This window comes from Phycodurus eques, chromosome 16 (genome assembly GCF_024500275.1).
Source record: "Phycodurus eques isolate BA_2022a chromosome 16, UOR_Pequ_1.1, whole genome shotgun sequence".
In the NCBI taxonomy this organism is placed as follows: Eukaryota; Metazoa; Chordata; class Actinopteri; order Syngnathiformes; family Syngnathidae; genus Phycodurus; species Phycodurus eques.
Genome location: NC_084540.1, coordinates 18,135,192 through 18,155,750, shown reverse-complemented (window position 1 = coordinate 18,155,750; position 20,559 = coordinate 18,135,192). Strand labels below are relative to the sequence as shown.

The following is a 20,559-nucleotide window of genomic DNA, read 5'->3' as shown; positions in this document are numbered from 1 at the left end:
ACTTCCCTCTCCCCAGCCACACTTTAGGAACTCCGGGCGAATCTCATCCACCCCCCGTGGCCTTGCCGGTGAGGAGCTTCTTAACCACCTCGGTGACCTCAACCCCAAAGATTGGAGAGCCCGCCTCAGAGAACCCAGACTCTGCTTCCTCATGGGAAGGCGTGTCGGTGGAATTGAGGAGGTCTTCGAAGTATTCTCCCCACCGACTCACAACGTCCCGAGACGAGGTCAGCAGCGCTCCATCCCCACTATAACACAGTGTTGGTGGTGCACTGCTTTCCTTTCCTGAGACGCCGGTTGGTGGACCAGAATTTCCTCGAAGCCGTCCGGAAGTCTTTCTCCATGGCCTCACCGAACTCCTCCCACACCAGAGTTTTTGTCCACCAACGGGTTCGGGGATTGCCGCCACGACAGGCACCGACCACCTTACGGCCACAGCTCCGGTCGGCCGCCTCAGAAATGTAAGCGCGGAACATGGTGGTTCTCAATCTAAAAATGTCTTTCTTTCTTTATTGTTTTAATCTCAACTACCATCTTAAAATATATTTGGCTCTCCAAATACCTTCGTAATGCTCAGCATGACAATAAAGTAGTTTAGTAATCCAAAGTGTTCATCAAAAATGATGTAAAGGTTTCATTACTAAAGGTATATTTATTACTGTAGCCACTCTAACATTATGCACAGTTTGAACATTTAATTCAGTGACTCTTTTGTATACCACTAGTGGTACTCCTGGCAAACATTGAGACAACAAATAATACTTTTCTACTACAATACAGCAATCCAAAGCCACATGTGTGTGCTACGTAGATAGACCCCAGCAGTCAGAATATCCTCACAATCAAACGCCTGTTCAAGCAGACAGCTGCCATTGCGTCTTTTTGCACAAATCTATCTGCTGAGCTGTGAAACTCAACAAGCATTCGCTAATATGAGCGAACACGTGCACATTAATGCAGGGTAAATTGCACGACATACAATCTGATCAAACTCAAGGTGTGAAATTTCTTCCCTCTCTGGCGCCGAACTAATTATCATGGCACATTAATTTTCAGAAGCCCAAAAAGCCTTTGTGGAGTTTAGTCAATGCGCAGCGGCCTGCCTGTGTTGAATTCCTGTCAAAACGAGGCTTGTTACGAAACAAAACCTGAGCGAGCGAAACTCGCGAGAGAAGAATTCAATGTCCTCTCGTGAGAAATTATCAGGGAAACAATGCTAAAACTTTAAGCGTGACGTAATATTACATTCAAACTGGACTATCAATTTGATGTATTGCCGCCATTCAGCGAATAAAAACGATTGCTACGACATTTCAAGTGAAATAAAATGATCACTTATTGGTTTCATAAAATTCATCTGTAATGTAAAAATATTGACGGATAAGCAGAAGACAATGGATGGATGGATGGAGTATTTTTACATTTTGTAACATAATGTGATGTTTTGCCCTGATGTCGTAACAGTAAGGCTGAGGGGATTTTCATGTACAGCCTTCAGTCATAAAAACAGCAAAAGCAAAATTTGCCAGCGCTCGACGCTAAACGAGCTAGCCCGCTCGCTACGGCGTTCCTTTGGGCCGCCACACTGAATTGTAAAGGCTTCTTCTCCGCGGATGTGTTGACAAAGCCTTCATTTATGATGAATTCTCAGCCGGGGCGAGCACAGCCCCCCCCCCCCCCCGTGTGATTGAGAAGCCTTGTACCAAACAGGCTTGCGAGTCCCGTTTCACCGTGGACCTATATTCATTTAGTTCTGCGGATTTATACACGCTGCTATCTGGCCAGCCAAATCCAGCATGACACGAGGGAGCAGTGTGACCGCTCGCAAGTGGAGGTGGAGGGCCCTTAATCTCTCCCTTTCTCTCCACGAAGAAAGCTCAATCTTCCAGCGAACAGCGTGTCTCGTATGGAGGCAATAAATTGAATTAAGTAAACCTATTAGTTACAGCATCCACCTCCTCACCTCGGCCGTGCTACGCTTTCATGCTAAGTATGCCTTTATTTTTATTTATTTTTTATTTTTATTTTTTACGAGGATGCGGCTTCTGGACCACCGCTGCAAAAAAAAAAAAAAAAAAAGTGACCTTGACTCCAGAAGAAAAGCCAGCGTGTTCTCACTCATTACGCCAATCAATTAGAACGGCCGCCTCGTTTCGCAGTCACTTGGTGTGTTCTGCAGGTGTTTAACGCTAAATGTATGCCCTGGGGAAAAGTCGATTCATACTTAGGATTGGGCCGCTGTTGTTTCTCCTGGCTTGTATATATGAAACAAACTAGAGTTCGATTAGATTGGGAAAGCAATTGGAAGGAGTTTTACCTTCAAACAGTCCACAATGGAAGTGGTCAGTGGAGGTTTTAAACATACATTGAGTAACTGCGTAGGCTGTGCAAATCCATAAAATTCTCATCTCATGGTCAAATAGTTAATTCTATTTCAAGCCAAGTGGTCATTTCTTACAGAAAGAGGAGTTGACAGAATGTGTCAATCATCATGCCATCATTTACAAAATAACCTTCCCCAAAATGACTTTCTTCGCCCATGACATGATCAGCTAAGCTGGGCGAAGATCCGAAGCCATTTTCAAGTGACCACCGCATAATGTCACCTTTAAGTGGGTGATTTGGTGTTAGCATGGCAATGAGAGAGGTGTTGCTAATCCTTATGACAAGGCAGTGTAGCCATAAATGGATCACAAAATTCATACAAATTGTTGTTTTAAGATTGGACTCTGTACTCTTCTATGTTCTGTATTTTGTCCTCCAATACGGTTTAGTGTAAGGATTTATTTTTATTCAGTTCTTTCAGTTGGCGCCTAGGAACAAAAAAAAAATCAAAATTTTCTGAAGACCCCTGATTAAACCCTATAGAGGATCTGTGGAAGGAGCTGAAACATGAAGTCTGGAGAACAGTTGTAGGTTTTTCTTTTTCTATAACGGAAAGTTTCAATATGCATATTGTATTGTCGTGTATGGTTCCAAATGCTTTGTGGCTTACTCTGATAGCAGTTGCTAACAGTTGTTCCAGATTAATATGTGCATTTTTGTCCGCTTGTGTTGTTGTTTGCGATGAAACTACGCAATTAGCGAAAGGTTTGAATCCGATCACTGGTCCAGATTTGAAGTTATGAGGCGGGCGGCGTCTGCAAATCGCATTAGCAAACCAAATTATGCTCAGCAGCAACAATAGAGAGATTGATTTTAAAATTTCACACTGCGTTGCTGCTGAGAAAAAGCAAAATTGGAGGGCAATGACTCGAGATCAATGGCCCGCTCGTTTGAGGCTTGTGCAAACACGGACAAATGCAATGAAATGATAGCGATTTGCAATGATGTCATCCTAAAAGAGGAGAGCGCATGCAATACGTTGACAACAAGGGGAGCGAGAGACAGAGGGGAGCGATGCCTCCTTGTGCCCTTCAGCGCTTTTTGTACTGAAAGTGCTACCAGTTTTTCATGTTCAGAAACACAATTCAATATTGATTTAATTGTACGTGGGCGGGTGGTGAATTATTGATATGAGCGTATATGAAAATGCCAATGAGGGAAGACTTGTCTCGCTGCACAACAAGCCGGTGCAAGGCGTGACTCCCGGCTAACTTTCCAATTCATAAGCATAATCCCGAAGCGCATCCTTAGTTAATTGTATATTTCGTATATTTCTTATGAAGCTGTCGTTGTTGTGCTCATTTTTGTAAAAGATGCTGACTCATCATGTAAATATAACTAACTCTGCTGTCATCCATTATTTGGCCCGATGAAGTAATTAGTCAACACACACGCACACAAACACAAATCAAAGCCATTTCTTGAAACACGTTCGTAAAGTTTGTCACGTATTATGAACTTTGGGCCTAAATCTCTTTCACCATATAACCTTTTATTTATTATTATATACATGAGTAACTTGACTTACGAGTAACCCAACGTAGTTTTTCAAAATGTCTGCTTTGTATTAACGAGCAAAAAGTTTCCTCACAGGGGAGCTTTTTTTCTATGAAGTGTATGTTGCCCTCCCTGAAGAGAGAAAATACTGTAATACACAATAATGCTAGCGGGCACAAGGGCCGGAAACAGAAACTGCAAATGAATTAGTACGTCACCGCTAGTCCGCTACGTCTATTGAGAAAATGGGCCTGTATGGTAAAAAGTACATTAATATAATAAATATTAATAATACTAGATAACTTTTATTTGTCCCACAGTGGGGAAATTTGGATCGTTTCAGCAGCAATTGTGGAAATACAAAAATAGCATGCAAAAGAAGACATTTTGGTGTGTCGCCATTACAAGGTTGATAATATAAATATATTAAAATAATAAATATTGAAGCCATAATTTATAAACGATTACGATTATAGAGTAATGATTATGTTGTGCAATTGAACAGTATGCAGCATCATCTTCATCTTTTTACATAATATACTGCAATAACTGTGCCGCAGTAACGTTCTTGACATATTTTTAAAAATATGAAAATTCAGACAAATTGTTCCGGAAGGGCGGCACGGTGGCCGACTGGTTAGAGCGTCAGCCTCACAGTTCTGAGGACCCGGGTTCAATCCCCGGCCCCGCCTGTGTGGAGTTTGCATGTTCTGCCCGTGCCTGCGTGGGTTTTCTCCGGGCACTCTGGTTTCCTCCCGCATCCCAAAAACATGCATAAATTGGAGACTCTAAATTGCCCGTAGGTGTGACTGTGAGTGCGAATGGTTGTTTGTTTGTATGTGCCCTGCGATTGGCTGGCAACCAGTTCAGGGTGTACCCCGCCTCCTGCCCGATGACAGCTGGGATAGGCTCCAGCACGCCCGCGACCCTCGTGAGGAGAAGCGGCTCAGAAAATGGATGGATGGATGGATGGATGGATGTTCCGGAAGTGAATTTCTTTAGGTTGGCAGCTCTCATAGTAATTTCTTTCAGTGTTTCGGATTTTGGTTTTCGGCCTTGGGTTCCTGATTTTCGGATTTCTGGTTTGGTCAGGCATTTTCATTGTAATGCCTCACTAGTTTTTATACAGTATAATACTATAGAGTGCTATTTGTTCTTGGCGTTTGTTGATGTTTTTTGGGGGGGGGGGTCTGGAACAGATTAATTTCCATTCTTTTCACTGAGGAAAGGTATTTTGAGATATGTCGTCACGGAACAAAAACTCTCAACTCTGACTACCAATTGAAGTTGAAGAAAATAACTTTCCTCTTCGAAGAAGGATTATGAAAATGACTCATGCATTGCAAACGATGGATTACTAATCAGAGTTTTAAATAAAATATCTTCAAATCATTGATTCAAAAGCCATCACACCCAGCATCCATCACAACATTAGGAGGCGACAGCTCTTTAAAGCTATCCGTCTTTGTGTATGTAGGCCGCCTTTGGACCGCTGTCGATGGCAACGGAGTACATGACCTCACGCTGCGCTAAAACAAGTAGAACGGAACACCCCGCGGTGATGTTGGCAGCGCGAGTGGAGCATGAATAAGTAAACAACATAAAGCCACCAGGAACTTGAAAGGCGACGGACGGCAACACACGTGGCAGCCGATGGGATTGTTTTGCTCTTTGTGCGCCTGCTCACGAGGGGAATTCACACAAGAATTCACACAAGAGTTAGCTCGTGCCTCTTGAGTCCTTGGAGCCATGACTGAAAGGAGTTAACTGGAAATGCTATGAAGAATGAGCGCAAGATGCAGTTTTTTTTTTTGGTGATAAAGAGTCTCCAAGCACCTTGACAATTAAAGCCATTGTCATCGGATCGCTGCCTCTGTATCGCTTCATTCTTGACAATGACAAGCCATCTTGCGTGCGTCAAAGCAAGAATCATTTCTTAACAATCAGGAATTGATGTATTGAAAATCACTCTGAATTTTCTGAACTCTTGATTACATGCCAGTGTCCTGAGCTGAACAAAAGTAACCCTGCCTCTAAGAGTTGTGCCGAAGTGTGGATGTAACTGTAACATAATCGGGAAACCGCGCTGATTCGGAGCCTGATTGTAAGTATGCAAGATAAGTAAGCAAAGGCCCGATTGTCCGATGTCCTCTAAAAAATTAGCATCCTGTTTTGTGGGGGGTGTCGAGCTCCTTAACCTGCTCGGAAAACAGTCAACAATCGTACATGTTAAACCTGTTCAGTATTTACGATCGCAAATCCTCGTGTGTGGTCAACACTGGGTTCGGCCAACCTAAGGACTCATTGATTGTCACGTGAAACGGAATGATAGCCAATCAGCCAACCTTGCTGTCTCTCACCGGTCAGTCTTCACACATACCAAGTTGGAGGGAGGGGACTCACAATTGTCAATGGAGACATCGTTGTGTGTGTGGTGTGTCGGCCGTGTCCCGCACATCAAACATGACACTTCCTCATCATGTGTTGAATCACTCGTTTTTTAAAAAAAAATGGTGTAGATGTTTAAAATCGGCACGTGTACCATGCTTTGCTGACTTCAAGTTGGACAGCAAATTAGTTGGGAGTGAATCAACAGCGTCTCTGCTGGTTGCAACCAAGTAGTGCACTCCATTTCTATTCAGTTGCTTTGTAATGCGATGAATCATCCAAATCCGTTAGAAACACACAAACTTCTGAACTGATTTACGGAAGCAAGGAAAATTTTCACGATTAAATGTCTGTGTCAAAGCAAGAGCTCTGTCTGCCTGTTATTATGGTCGAGGAAGTACTTTATTTTCTGCCCATGATTTACGTTTTTAACAACATTCAATGTTGGGTTGTAGTGAAGTTTTTTTTTTTTTTTTTTTTCTCCCCCCACCCCCAAAGTTTGTTCTCATGACGGTCAAAGCCCTACGGACATGTAATGGGACATATTATAATGGCGCCTGGTCCCTCAGCCTATTAGTCAAGTAGTCAGCTCACGGACAGACCTCGGAAGCATATTCCCAACAGTGACCATATCTTGGCTCTGGCACGGCTCCTGTCATTTTTTTCTCTCCTCCCCCCCCAAAGAACAAATGCATGAGCTTGCGTCATGAGACAGCATCCCCCGCAGCCAATACCTTGCATGCGGAGATTTGGGGAGAAAATTGGAATTTTGACAAGTGTGATTGGCACATGCATTTGTCCCAGGGTAGACTTATTTGCTCAGGTGTGCCCGTGTGTAAAGAGAAGCGTCGTTTCTTCCGCCCTTGCATCGAAATGACGTCATCCTACATGTTTCATTTTCCGTTATGGCCGGTACATGATTGACGCACGAGGCCGTGGCGGTTTCATTACCAGACGTGTACCTTGTATCGCTTTTGATGGGCGCAAAAATAAAGTAGATCTGAGCCTCGTTGGAGAAGCATAACCCACGGCTACCGTATCCCAATAGAAGAGCGGGATAAAAATAAATAAAGTAAAATAGAGCTTCACTTGAAAGCATCAGAGTGTGACTGCCGAAGTGAGAGCAGAATGGCACATCAATTGGGAACGCGACCAAAAGAGGAAATTGGCGATACCCATTAACCACACTTTTTTTTTCTTTATTTTTTTATCTCCATCAGTATGCAAAAAGGGGCAAGAGAGTTTTATTACTACTTCCTAACACTCTCTGGAAGCATAATATGATCAAACCCATTCATATCAGAGCAAATTTGAAGCTCTGTTGGGTCAAAGCAAAACAGTGACAAGCTAAAGCAGAGATGAAACTGGAGGAAAATTTCACATTACCATTATTGTGACAAATGATCACCATTATTATTCGCAGGAAAACAAATGTAACGAAAATATGTTTAATTTCAAATAGAAAAAATGAAAAGTGAAAAGTTTGTCTTTCATTGTGTGTGTGTGTGTGCGTGTGTGTGTGTGTGTAATACCCACTTCCCCAACTGTGGCCATGAATTAGTGGCATTTTCGACAAAGCATGATTATAGAGATCTGAGTCCAAGCTGCATTTTGAGCCGACAATCTTCACAAGGGTCAAACTCCTTAATTCAAGTTGGCTCCATCCAAGCTTTTCAAAGGACTTTTTGTCAATCTGAGCATTTTCATCCAGTCGTTCCTGCTTGAAAGTCCGTCCGGTACTCGAGACCTGACTTTAGGGATACCCCAAACTTCAGGGCTAGAGACTTTAGCTCAGGGACCATCAAAGAGTTGCCTTTTGCTTTTTCTTTAGCTGTTTTTGTGACACTTGTTTCACAAGGAGATACAGCGTCAACAAATGGTGTTGAGAGAAGAAGAACGGGAAAAATATTAATCACAAATAGTTTCCGCTTCTCGTGACGTTACGCAAGATTGCAGTTCGGAACTTCAAAGGATTCACTGCCTGATTTACTTTTTCTTTGGCTTTTTTTGTGATTATCATTACACAAGTAGCATCAACAAGGAGTAGTAAGAGAAGTTACAACTTCATTTCAGCAGTAGTGTTGACCTTGAAACCAAGTATTTATTGAAAAGCTGTTTAAAATCTGGACAAATGGCAGGTTAGCCACTGTTCTGAAACAGATTGTGTTGGACCCCTAGCAACTGTCCTGGTAGTGTTATCAACCAGCTCATTTAAACTGTCAATACAACCTTTCTGCAAGAGTGTCTGTACATGATCCTTATTTGAACGAAACACTCTTGTAAATGTCATACCCATCCAGTCACCTGACGAAAAGGAGCAACAGACACCACACAAAAGAAACAGAACGACAGTGCTTGCCCAACCGCTGCACTTAAAAGAGTTGGAACATAATCCAGGCGGCAATTAAATGTCCTTCAAAACACACAATCGACCAAACATTTCCTTCATGCGTGTAATTTGCTCAGGAGGAGGGTTGCTAAGCACCCGTGTCTGCCTAACTAGTGAGAACACTGCGCTCTTTTCATTTTCAAGATGAAATCAGTTTATGCAGCAGCAAGGAAAGCACGCCAACAAAGATTGGTCGGGCAATCTTTGTTGGCGTGCGTCCCTTGTGGACATGTCCACCTATTTCACACACACTCGATAAACACACACCATCCATGTAACTTGAAGTGTGGAAAACGACATTAGTTACACTAGCACTAGGGATGGGTATAATAATGAATTGTCAAGAATGTTGTCGCTTCTGTAGAATTGATTGTTGGTAAGCAGTTGAGGCAAAATGGATTGAACTTCCTGAGCGGCGCTGTTGGTTCCATCACAACTCGATTTCTGTGCTATGGAAAATTGCGATTCATTCACACTATGGTCTTTCCTACAGGCAGCATTATTCTGCTTACTATTTTCTAACCAGCAGTCCAGAACATTCTGAGATTCTATCCCATTAAAAAACATACATCTTAAAACAAAAACTTTAAATGAACAATTAACAATGGACATTCCCCTAACCTCGATTTTATAGTCACTACTCGAAATAATCAAACATTGATTCCCAGCTCCGCCCACGTTAGATGAGTGACACTAGACTGTGAAGCTCTTTTGCCCAGGCCTTCTGTCTAGGTCTTGGATACCTGCAGTTGGACAAATTGCCTTGTAGGGGTTTGCCTGGAATTCACCCAAAATGACTGCTTCAAACCAAAATAACCGACTCACTGTTCAATTTCAGGCATGGGAGATAACTTTTTTGCGTGTGTTGGTATAATAGAAACGCCCACACAATTCTGTGTCGATCAGTGAAACTCGTGTCAGGGGCAATTTTTATGTTTTTTAAATTTTTTTAATATAACTTTCAAGGGAGCACCACTGAATGAGAAACCAAAATGGCTGACTTCCTCTTCAATTTCAGGCATCTGTCCTTGAGTCATTTTTTTGTTTTTGTTTTTGTTTTTTTTGGCATCCTCTTATGATGGATGTGTCCGCCCAATTTTGTGTTGTTCAGTGAAACTGGTGTCAGGGGCTAGTTTTTTTTCTAACTTTCTACGAAGCGCAACCGAATGAATTTTGGGGGCGTCGTGTGGGGTCCTCCTGAATAACAAACATTTGAACCTGCATCCAAAATTGGGGGACAAAAATGCTATTGATTTGTTGGCAGGATAATTATAAACACAACAATTGCTCTGGCCCATATTGGAGCGCCACCATGCATGGGGAATAATGCAATCATGTAGGAAGAGGATGAGACTGAAGGCAGCGTTCCATCAGGTCTGGTGGCACGCTGCTAAATTAAAAATGGAATTCCACGACGGCAGCCAGCCCGTGTGTCCCGGTGAGCCCGTCTTATCGGGCGTCAGCAGGTTCCCTCCGTGTCGGGAAGAAACCAGGAACACACGGGTCCAGCCGGAATTGACGGCGAACGACCACTCAGGGGATATCTGCGACCGTGCTGATGAGGAGTCAGCAGCTCCCTGTGCGAGAGAACCCAACGAGGTCAGGAAAAGTGAAGCTTAAGCCCTGGATAAACACTGGATTTAGACCTTCTGCTGCTGGGATACACCCTTGGATCTATTTCATCGCTGTCACCCGGGCACTCGCCTCCTGACCACAGATTGCGAGCGCAATCTGTCCCACAGTCGTAAAAGCTGCTGACAGCGTTCCCATGAATGGAATGTAATATCTCCCGAATCCCGCAAAGACAGATTCACTTTCTTTTCCACGCTTGAATGCACTCCGCTGCATTGCTGAGGAAAAGTTTCACTACGTTCCACATCAGGCCAGCAAGACGGCGCAACCCCTTGACAATGGCACGGCTTGTTCCGTGACAGCTCTTTTATTATTAAAAAATCTGAAGGAAAAAGGCAGAGGCTTTGACTTGTGCTGCTTAAGCTCGAAGAATAAGACGAAGTTACTCACAACAAAGGCAAAATACAGTGGAAACTCTTAAGGTAGAACATGTAATTTGACCACATTTTTCAGAAAAAGTAAAAGGAGACATGTTTTCTACTGCCCATTAGAGTCCCGGGTGAGCTGTCTTGGCTTACTTGGGGTGAGATGCAGGGTACACCCTGGAATGGACACCAGCCAATCACAGAGTACAATTAGACAACCAATCATTCACATGAACCTTCACATGCATGTTTTTGGGAGGTCAGCATAAGCTATACCCAGAAAAAAAAAATAAAAACAGACAAGCACGGGGGGAGAACATGCAAACATGCAAGTCTGGGAATGAGATTCGATTTGGTGCTAATCGGTTGAACAGTGAGCTGCCCTAAACCACCAAATTACATTTGTCAATTAACATGCAGATTTGTATATGTGGCACATGCAGCGGACACATCGTCAAACACAAAATTTAAATGTTGCCTATTCAGTTACAAATGTTTAATTATTGGGACAGTAATAAGACACTTTCGAAATACAAACCAATGGAAAGTTTGAAGTTTCCACTGCAATCTTAAAAATAAAAAATAAAAAGCAGTGTGCCGGAATGAAAACAATGTATTTTGGAAGTCATCGCCGCCGAGCAGGAAGCTATCGATGAGTTATTTCACAACGCCGCCGTGCAGCCCTGAAAGGAGGGGGTTGGGGTAAGAGAGATTTATAGGCTCGGCCCCTCGGCTTTTATTGCACAGGGGGGTTAAAATGTCATTTTAATAACACAGATATTAGAGCTCGCAAACCTTGCTAGCACTTTTGTTCTGGTTCACCGTCGCGTGATTTATCTCCTCGTATAAATATTGAACATGGGGCCAATGCTATGGACGTACAGTACGCTCGTGAAAACTTATAACGGAGCTGTTGTCTAATGCGCTTGACTGCCGACGCAGTTTGAAATCTTAACGTTAACCCTCGAACAGCAATTTCCCTGTGATTGACTGCGAGGATGTTTGAGGCTTCCTTAATGACTTTCATTCTATTATTGCGGCGCATATCCTCAGCGACAGGACGTGAAAGCCGCTGAAAAGACGGATAGAGAATGTCTGCGCTCTGACGCCGGTGCACACTTCCATTGATTGACTAGATGGGAAACCTCTCGTCTTCCGGCCATATTATGCAATGTGGTCACGCATGATTTTCGAGCGGGATTCGGCGGAATGGGGATTATCCGACGTGGGAAATTGCGTCATTTTTAGCGAGGGTGATCGCAAGACTCATGTCGTGTCAAAACAACCAGGCATTCTTCTTCTCCCATTTCTGAGCTCGGAGGACTGTTGAAGGTGATCCAAGGAGATCTGCTACAAATGAAAATAAGGGCCGGAGCGTCACTTGCATGCAAAACGAAACTTTGCTGCATACAGTATGCGGTGCATGCAAATTCGAAAGTGTAATGTCTTTTTTTTTTTAATTCTCGTAGCAGAAGAAGATGGGTGGATGGATAATTCTGGTACACAGAGAGGTGAAGTGAGTTTGAGTCATGCTCGTGAGAGCAAATGAGTTGAAATCCTCACGACGGTGGCGCCGCTCTTAGAACGTTCCAAGTGCCAGTTGGCTGGAAGTCCTCTGTGCATAGTAAAGATAGCGCTACATTGCTAATTAATCCCAAAGCACAGAGGAGGAAGTGTCCATGAGAGCTATAAAAAAAATAATAATAATAATAAAATGATAGCCATCGCCAATATGGGCCCGTTTGAGGACAACCAAACCACTCAAAGCCTCATGTGAAGCTCAAAAATAACTTAACGAATCGTCCACTCATTTCCAATAAGTAGATTTGAATTCAACTGGAAAATAAACCTAAACGCTAACCCGGTAACCTTCACAGTCAACCTCCACACTAAATGTCTCTGCTGTCAATTTAAAAGCAGTAATTTCTGTGATTTTTTTTTTAAATTTTTTTTATTTTTTTCCTCTAAAGCAAAGCTTTTTATTTTTTAAAATAACAATACAAAATAAGCAAAAATATAAACCAATTGATTCTTAAAAGAGGATGTTAATATTCTGAACTAATTTTCCCCACTGGAAATAAAAGAAAAAACATTACAAGATCAAATTATCCTCATGCGAGAACCTTTCTGTGGCCATTTTTAAATGTATCGCTGTAATGAAGTGGAAAAGAATTTTTCCAGAAAAACCAAGAAAATGTACACACAATTAAACACTCCACCTTAACATTGATAACATGATAGTTATAATGCAATAATGGTGACACTAGTTGTCAGTCTGCTTACTTCACAAGACTTCATATGTAAATTTAGAATCGCGGTTATGTTATGTTACTTCGACCAAGAACAGCCTCAGTGTACACAAACTTTGTGGCACCTGTACAAATGAATGGCATTTTGAAAATATTTTCATATTTGTGTATTTTGAGTCACTTTAGGCAAAGCCATCAAATTTCCAAGCATTAAGGGTATTTTTTGTTGCTGTCAAATTTGACCCACAAAGTATGTGAGGGCTAAAGTCGCTAAACTCGCACCGTAACAGCAACTTACCCCAGAAACACAATAAGCGTGAGCAGCACTGTGATGATGCCTCAGCGTTCTCTTCCGCGCAGTTTTACTTATCACAAGCGTTCAAATGTGGAGCAGGTGTCGGCGCCTCAAATTTCCGAGGGGTTCCTTTGAAGAGCGCCAATGTCAAATGCTTACGAACAACTGTAACCCATCGTAATTCCGCGTCCGTTAAGCGCGCGTTAGCAGGCGCGGAGAAGCGCATGAAAATGCAGTATTCACAAGCTGTCTGCATAAATAATTGTCATCGGTGACTCATACCAGAGCTTAACTTTTTCCTCTTTGATGATGCAATCCACTGTAGTGCTCGTGCTGACCATTATAACAAAAGAGGCTGGAAAATCCGCACTTGCCTGAATGCTCAATGCTAGAACAGCTTTTCACGGGGGATACAAGCCACAAGATTGTGTCAAAGCACTTTGCTTCTTTTTTTTTTTGTAATTCGAAAAAACTATAGCGTGACTAAATGAAGCTCCTCCCCTCAGTTCAACGTAGGTGCTTGGCACCAATATTTTTTATATGAGACATGACTTTAGCCTGAGCTCAAAAACAGCGATTAGGAAAGTTTTCTTTAGCGAATAATGGAAAATGGATTAAAATGAAAGAAATTCACGAAATGGAGAATTCTTGAATGCCGTACCGCAAATATGCCGGGGGGGGGTTGCTGCCAATCAATCAATTAGCTTTATTCACAGACTTCATGTCCTGGAATAGATATGACAGATACCCAATAGAAAACTTCTCGGTACAAATACACATATAGATACATCAAGATAATAATTTTACTAAAAAGAATCATACAAAGGATACCGGTACCAATATCTCTAGAGCTGGGACTGGTTTCGTGTCGGACTTTACATGATTGATTTCATTGTTTTGATCCTTAATCCAGCAGTTACTGACTCTACTTCATATTTAATAGAGAAGAACATTTAAGGCAGAGTACAATTAGTTATAGTTACCTTATGGATTTGGAAGTGAGTTTTCCTGTAGGAAATGCAAGTAATCCATTCCCGGGATCAAAAATCATAATGGGTCTTGAAAGTGTAAAATGAAGTCAATCACTGTTCATTAAAACATGTTAGGTGAGACACATTGCTGATTTTTTGGGGGGGGGTTTTCTGAAAAAGCTTTGTCATGCAAGCATTGCGTTCTTCTGGTAGAGTCTGGTCCTTCTATTGAAATTGTTTCACACAAAAAAAGCTGAAGAAAAAGCACAAATTCTACCGAGCAACACGTGACTGTGCAAACACGTCCCTTGAATGACAATCGGAGCATTTCGCTTGACTTAATATTGCTACGTACAGTATACTACATAATTCTAATATAAAACATATACAGGAGGCTCCTCAGATAAGGGCGGTAGCGACATACGAGGTTTCGAGGTTACAACAGTCGCATAATGAATTAGTTTGCGCAGAATAGGGTTAAGGCTGCACTGGAAGAGACGCTCAGTTACTGCCATACTGTTATTCTTTTATTTATTTATTTTTTCATACTCAAGGCCTAGAAGTGTTTTTTATACAAAAATTTACTGTAATTTTGACTTCACTACTGCTTACGTACAACTTCAGATGACTTTGCTGCCGTAGGAACGGAACAGCGACAAAAACTGAGAATCCGACAGGAACATTATTAACATTACGTGCAGGTCCAAAACAGTTTCTACTTAAACTGTTTGCTTCTAAAGGGATTTGTTTGTTTGATGGGACCTAAAAGTCACATGTATTTATGTAAGCGTACCATGTTCACTTTGTAATGAGCCTCTCTTCATGGGCCAAACTGCTCCTTGTTGTGAAGCGAGGTAAGTTATTTACTGCCAAACCCGTAAGACGGCTCACGCGTATCTCAAGGCATCACTGCTCTGTACATTCAAAAATAGCTGTAATGTAATATTACGGTGGAAATGCAGCAAATGTCGCTCACATTTTCAGAATTACACCGTTAAATCGATGTAACAGCAGCAATTTTTTATATACGGCTGAGTCATTATGATCCATGAACACACAGTTCCATGGATGTCTGCATTTTATACAGTAGTTTATGGTATAACTGCAGCTGTAACAGTGAAGGACACTTTATTATATAGATTTTTCTAGTTTTAAGCAGCCTAACCTTTTCCAAATGTCATGCGAATGCATACTGTAGTCTTATGCCAGTTTATCACTCTGTGTGTGTGTGTGTGTGTGTGTGTGTGTGTGCGTGCGCGCGAGTGTGAAACTAGGTAGGTGTTGTGAAGTTCAAGTTCATCATGCCGTGTGCAGCAATGCATCTTTCTGCGTAATATCACAACTACGCAAGACCAACAGTCGGCCAGCACTCGCAGCAAAGCTCGCTTTATTTCAAAAGAGACGCTGACGATTCCTTATAAAAAGCCTCCTTTCTTGACCGTGTCGGACGAAAGAAGCACTAAACAAATTGCTGCAAAGCGTGTTGGCTTCCTCTCACAGTTTTGCAGAGATTCCCTTGTCGCTTAAAATGTGACCACAACACTTGTGACTCTAGAAGAGCTCCAACTAATGTGCAGTATCAGGATCGGGGGGGCTACAGCAGGAGTCTATTGCTATCCTTGCATGGTACAATCGACACTCATGTACCACAGAGGACTAATTATCCAATGTCCATGTAATTGTGAAGTGTCAAAGCAGAACCCTTTAGGGTACCAACCTATTTACAAGACATAGTACCCTTAAAGGTACCATCTACTCTCATGTGCCACTTTGGACTATTCCAAAGAAACCCTTTACAGCCAAGAATTTTCTCAAATTGTAAAGGTGAAGTGTCAAAGCAAAACTTTTCAAGGTGCCACCCAAGTGATGAGACATTTTACCCCTCAAGGTGCCCCTTTGGGCTAATTAATAGAATCCACGTTAACCTCGTCAAGGACCAAAATGGGGGAGCAATGTTCCCAGAGGGTACTAATCCAGAGTATTCAAGCAGTACCTTTCCAGGGTACCAACCTTGTGACGAGATATTGCACCCCGAAAGGTACTAGGTACACTAATGTCCCACATGAAGCTGATTATTGGGCTCCGAAGTAACTTTGTGCTGACAGTATGTTCTCAAAGTGTAACAATCCAAAGTATTAAAGCAGTACTTGTCCAGGGTACCACCCTTGTGACGAGACATCGGACCCCTCAAGGTCCAGCCTACACTAATGTACCCCTAAGGGATAATTACTGCACTCTGTGCCGTTTCCAAGCAAGTCCAAGTTTTCTCCCAAGTTGTAAAGGTCAAGTGTCACAGCAGAACTTTTCAGGGTACCACCCTAGCGACAAGACATAGTACCCCTAAATTACACTACTGTATCCTTTCGGACTAATTATTGGGCTCCAAGGCGATATGTCCAGGCGGTATGTGCCCATAGTGGAAAAAGAAGAGTTTGAAGGTGTACCAGTTCAGGGTATCACCCCTTAAACTAAAGTCTACACTAATGTACCCCTGAGGACTAATTAATGGCCTCCAAGGAAATGCTTAGTACCGTTTCCAATCAAAGCAGATGAAATAATGTTCCCAAGTCAAAAAGGTCATGTGTCAAAGCAGAACTTTTCAGCTACCAAGACATTGTACCCTAAAAGTACAAGCAATACCAGTGTAACCGTTAGGACTAATTAATGGTCTCCGAGGTAAGTTTATCCAGGAGGTATGTTCCCAAAGTGTAAAAATCAAGACTACCTGTTCAGGGTACTCCAGGTGACAAGACATCGTAGCCCTTAAACTACAATCTACACTAATGTACCCCTTCGGGCCAATTACCTGACTCGATGCAATGTAACTCTCTGTACCAAGTATGTCCCCAAGTCAAAAAAAAGTCATGTGTCAAAGCAGAACCTGACTGTTTAGGGTCCCCCCACCCCCCCCCTAGTCACAACGAGACACTGTAACTCTCAAGGTATAGCCTAAAGAAATAATTTCTACTCTATAATGTATTGCCATGGGGAACCTTTTGGGTACGATCCGGGTCGCGAGCCAATGTAGCCTCAAGAGTTTGGGCGACCACTCACCTGTACCAGTCCAGACCCTTCTCATAGTTCCTGTCGAAGAAGTGCGGCTCGTTTCCGACGGCTCGAACGTCCGGGTGTACCCTGAGCGCCTCCAGCAGGGCTCGGGTTCCCCCTTTCTTCACCCCGATGATGATGGCTTGGGGCAGCTTCTTCTCGCCGTAATCCGAGGTGCAGTTCACCCGCAGGTCACCCTCCGTGGCCGTCCGGAGGCGGGTCGGCTCGGTGGAGGAGACCTGCTGGGTCGCATGATACCCGCCCTCCTTCTGGCCCTCCTCCGGGTCCACGATGGAGACCAGCGTGCTCCTGCGGCTGAACTGAGCCTCGGCGAAGCCCGGCGAGGTGGAGAAAAGTTGGTCCCTCGATAGCGTTGTCTCTTCGGTGCCGGCCGACCGAGCCTGGTAGGCGAAGTTGTCCTGCAGCGGGAACTGCAGCGAGTTGTAGCAGCTCATCAAGCTGTAGAACAAGTAGGTGACAGACAGGGAGAGGGTGAACATGAACAAGATCTTCCGGGGCACTTTAGAGGCGACAGTGCCGGACCAGAATGCCATCTCTGACAGCGGGGGTCCTCTCAGGGAAGTGGCCAGACATGTTTCCGCTGCAGGTCTTGCATTGACAAAAAAAAAAAGAGGAAATCAGCAAGAATCAGTCCCTGCTGCAGCTCCTGCTGTTTAAAAAAAGAAAGAGAGGCGTGAAGCCGGACCGAGCCGAGCCAAGCACGCCGAACTGCATATTTATAAGAGGGGGGGAGAGAGGGGGGGGGGGCCGTTAAAATTCTGAGTCCCCCCCTCTGTTTCCCCCTTCTCTCTCTTTTGAGGATCGATGAGTTGATGCCTGACAGACAATGTCAGAATTTATCGGAGCCAATTTACGAGGTTCCGGCGGGGCTGGTGTCTTTCCAAATGAGAGAATGGATGCACACACGCAAAGAAAGAAAGAGAGAGAGAGAGAGAGAGAGAGAGAGAGAGTGAAGAAGAAGTGATGCCGGTCAAGTGCGCCTCTCATCCGTCCACAACCGAACCACTGATCCAGGCAATAATCTCATCATTATAATAATCTTTTCTCAAGCAGCAGCAGTAAAATGATATTCGCCACTGTGGGGGGGGCAACCCCCCCCCCCAAAAAAAAATAAATAAAAAATAAATAAAAAAAACAAACAAAAAGTCAACAGAGGAGGTGCGAAACACATCCACTCTTTCCCACCGCCAATGCATCTGTGGACGCGCGTGCAATCCGCGGCGTGAGCTCGCTCGCTCGCTCCTCACTCACCCGCGTGTTACTACACGCCTTCATTTTTAGTGCGGAGGGGGATGTGGGGATCTTACCCCAAGCATCCCCCGTGTCGTTCCCATGACGTCAATATCATTAGGCCCCCCACCCACCTTCCTCACAATAAAGGTCCAGAGCCGATTATTATTATATTATTGTTGTATTTCCAAAGCATCATAACATTATTGTGCTCAAAAGCTCGTGTCTGCACTCTGCTGGTGTCCCATTGAAGCACTTGAACGCATTGCAAGCCGCCTGCGCGCATGCATGATGATGGGGAGCAACAGTTCTGCATGCACATCAGGCAGAGGATATTTATTGCATGAGCTATAGGAAAGAATGACTGCTAATATTGAATTCAAATGAGCATTTAAAAACTGCCTGTCTCTCAACGCGACTCAACTTTAGCACTTACAGAAAACAACCGTGGCTGTAGAACGCCGCTGTACTTAATGTACTTAACAGATTGGACATAAAACATTAAACACATAAAACATTAAACACAATAAATAATTATCATCATCATCCAAAAATAATACCTAAATATACTTCTTTAAAATCAAATTCCTCCAGCACCTACTCTGTGTCTTCGATCTAGTAATCTAATCATGATAATCACATCACATAACGTTGTTATTATTATTATTATTGCTGCATTATTGCTATTATCAATACATAACAGGCAGTCAAGTCAATTCATTTGCACGCAAGATGCTATTTTAAATAGTGAAAGTTGTCTATTCGCACTGGTCACAAAGTAGATGCACACTCATAAAATTCTTATAGGTTGTATGTCCAAAACTATTATTCCAAAACATTAATATCACTTCAAACATATCTCACAATACAGTTTAAAAAAGGTCTTACAGATGACTTGGTTTTGAAAACGTGCAGCAGTAACCAAGTTTCCTATGAGCCATTTTCTTACATTTGTGACTCAGTGATACATAGACCTCCGGACGGCTTCGAGGAAAATGTGGTCCACCCGTCCGGTGTCTCTGGAGGGGAAAACTGTGGGCTGCTGACCTCAACTCGGTGAGCTGAATATTTTGAAGGCCTCCTCAATTCCACCGACACGCCTTCCGGTGAGGAAGCTGAGTCTGGGGACTCTGGTGGGTTCTTCTTTCTCTGGGGTTGAGGCCACAGAGGTGGTTCAAAAGCATCTTGGTGGGGCTGTCCTGGTTGACACGCCTCTGCAACATCGCGTGGACATCAGGGACACTCCTCAGCCTCCCCAGTAAGGTCTAATCGGGGTTCTGGAAAGGAGGGTCCATCACAAAGTCGAATTTCAGATTCAGGAGGAGCAGTGTGATTTTCGTCCTGGCTGTGGAACAGTGGAGCAGCTTTCCACCCTCGGCACGGTCCTCGAGGGTGCATGGGAGTTTGCACAAACCGGTCATGTGTTTTGTGGACTTGGAGAAGGCGTTTGACTGTGTCCCTCGGGGAATTCTGCGCGGAGTGCTCCGGGAGTATGGGGTACTGAACCCCCTGAGACGGGCTGTTCGGTCCCTGCTTGACCGGTGTCAGAGTTTGGTCCGCTTTGGATTCGTTTCCAGCGAGAGTTGGACTCTGCCAAGTCTGCCCTTTGAAACATTGAGAGAGAAAAAAAAAAAAAAAAAAAGCACAATTTGTCTCCTTTGATGCATGTTTTGGCAGCTGCACTTTAGGTTGCAATTGACCGCAATGTATTTTTTTGTACACCTCTTGTATTTGATGTCATTAGATGAATATTGGGACTGAGATTTTTGTTTAAACTTGCCCAAGGTAAAAACGCTCAAAGCATATCTCCTTGTTTTTGGCACTAGTACTGTACAGCTTCAGAAGTGGACCCGCTCTCATTGTGAGACACGCACCGAGCGTTAACATTCAACTCAAGAGTAGATCTTATTTGGAGATAAATTGTCAATATTACACCTAGAATGATAACCCGGTCCCCACTTTGGTATCTGTATTCGATTTTTGAGTTTTCACTTTATACAGTTTCAGTTGGTTGTGCTTTGTTTTATTTATTTTTAAATGTCTAACCTCCTGTATTGCTTATTAACCCAGTTAATCTCAACAATTATGC

General features: G+C 43.2%; 1 protein-coding gene across 1 annotated transcript in view; it reads right to left on the bottom strand.

The window, feature by feature from the left end:
• The window catches only part of hs3st4 (heparan sulfate (glucosamine) 3-O-sulfotransferase 4), an 83,397-nt gene extending 64,904 nt beyond the window's left edge, over positions 1–18,493 (bottom strand). Inside the window, 1 exon segment of the mRNA XM_061700782.1 lies at positions 17,226–18,493. Within this exon segment, the coding sequence (XP_061556766.1) occupies positions 17,226–17,773 (548 nt within the window). The 5' untranslated portion in view covers positions 17,774–18,493.
• Between the last annotated feature and the right edge of the window lie 2,066 nt (positions 18,494–20,559).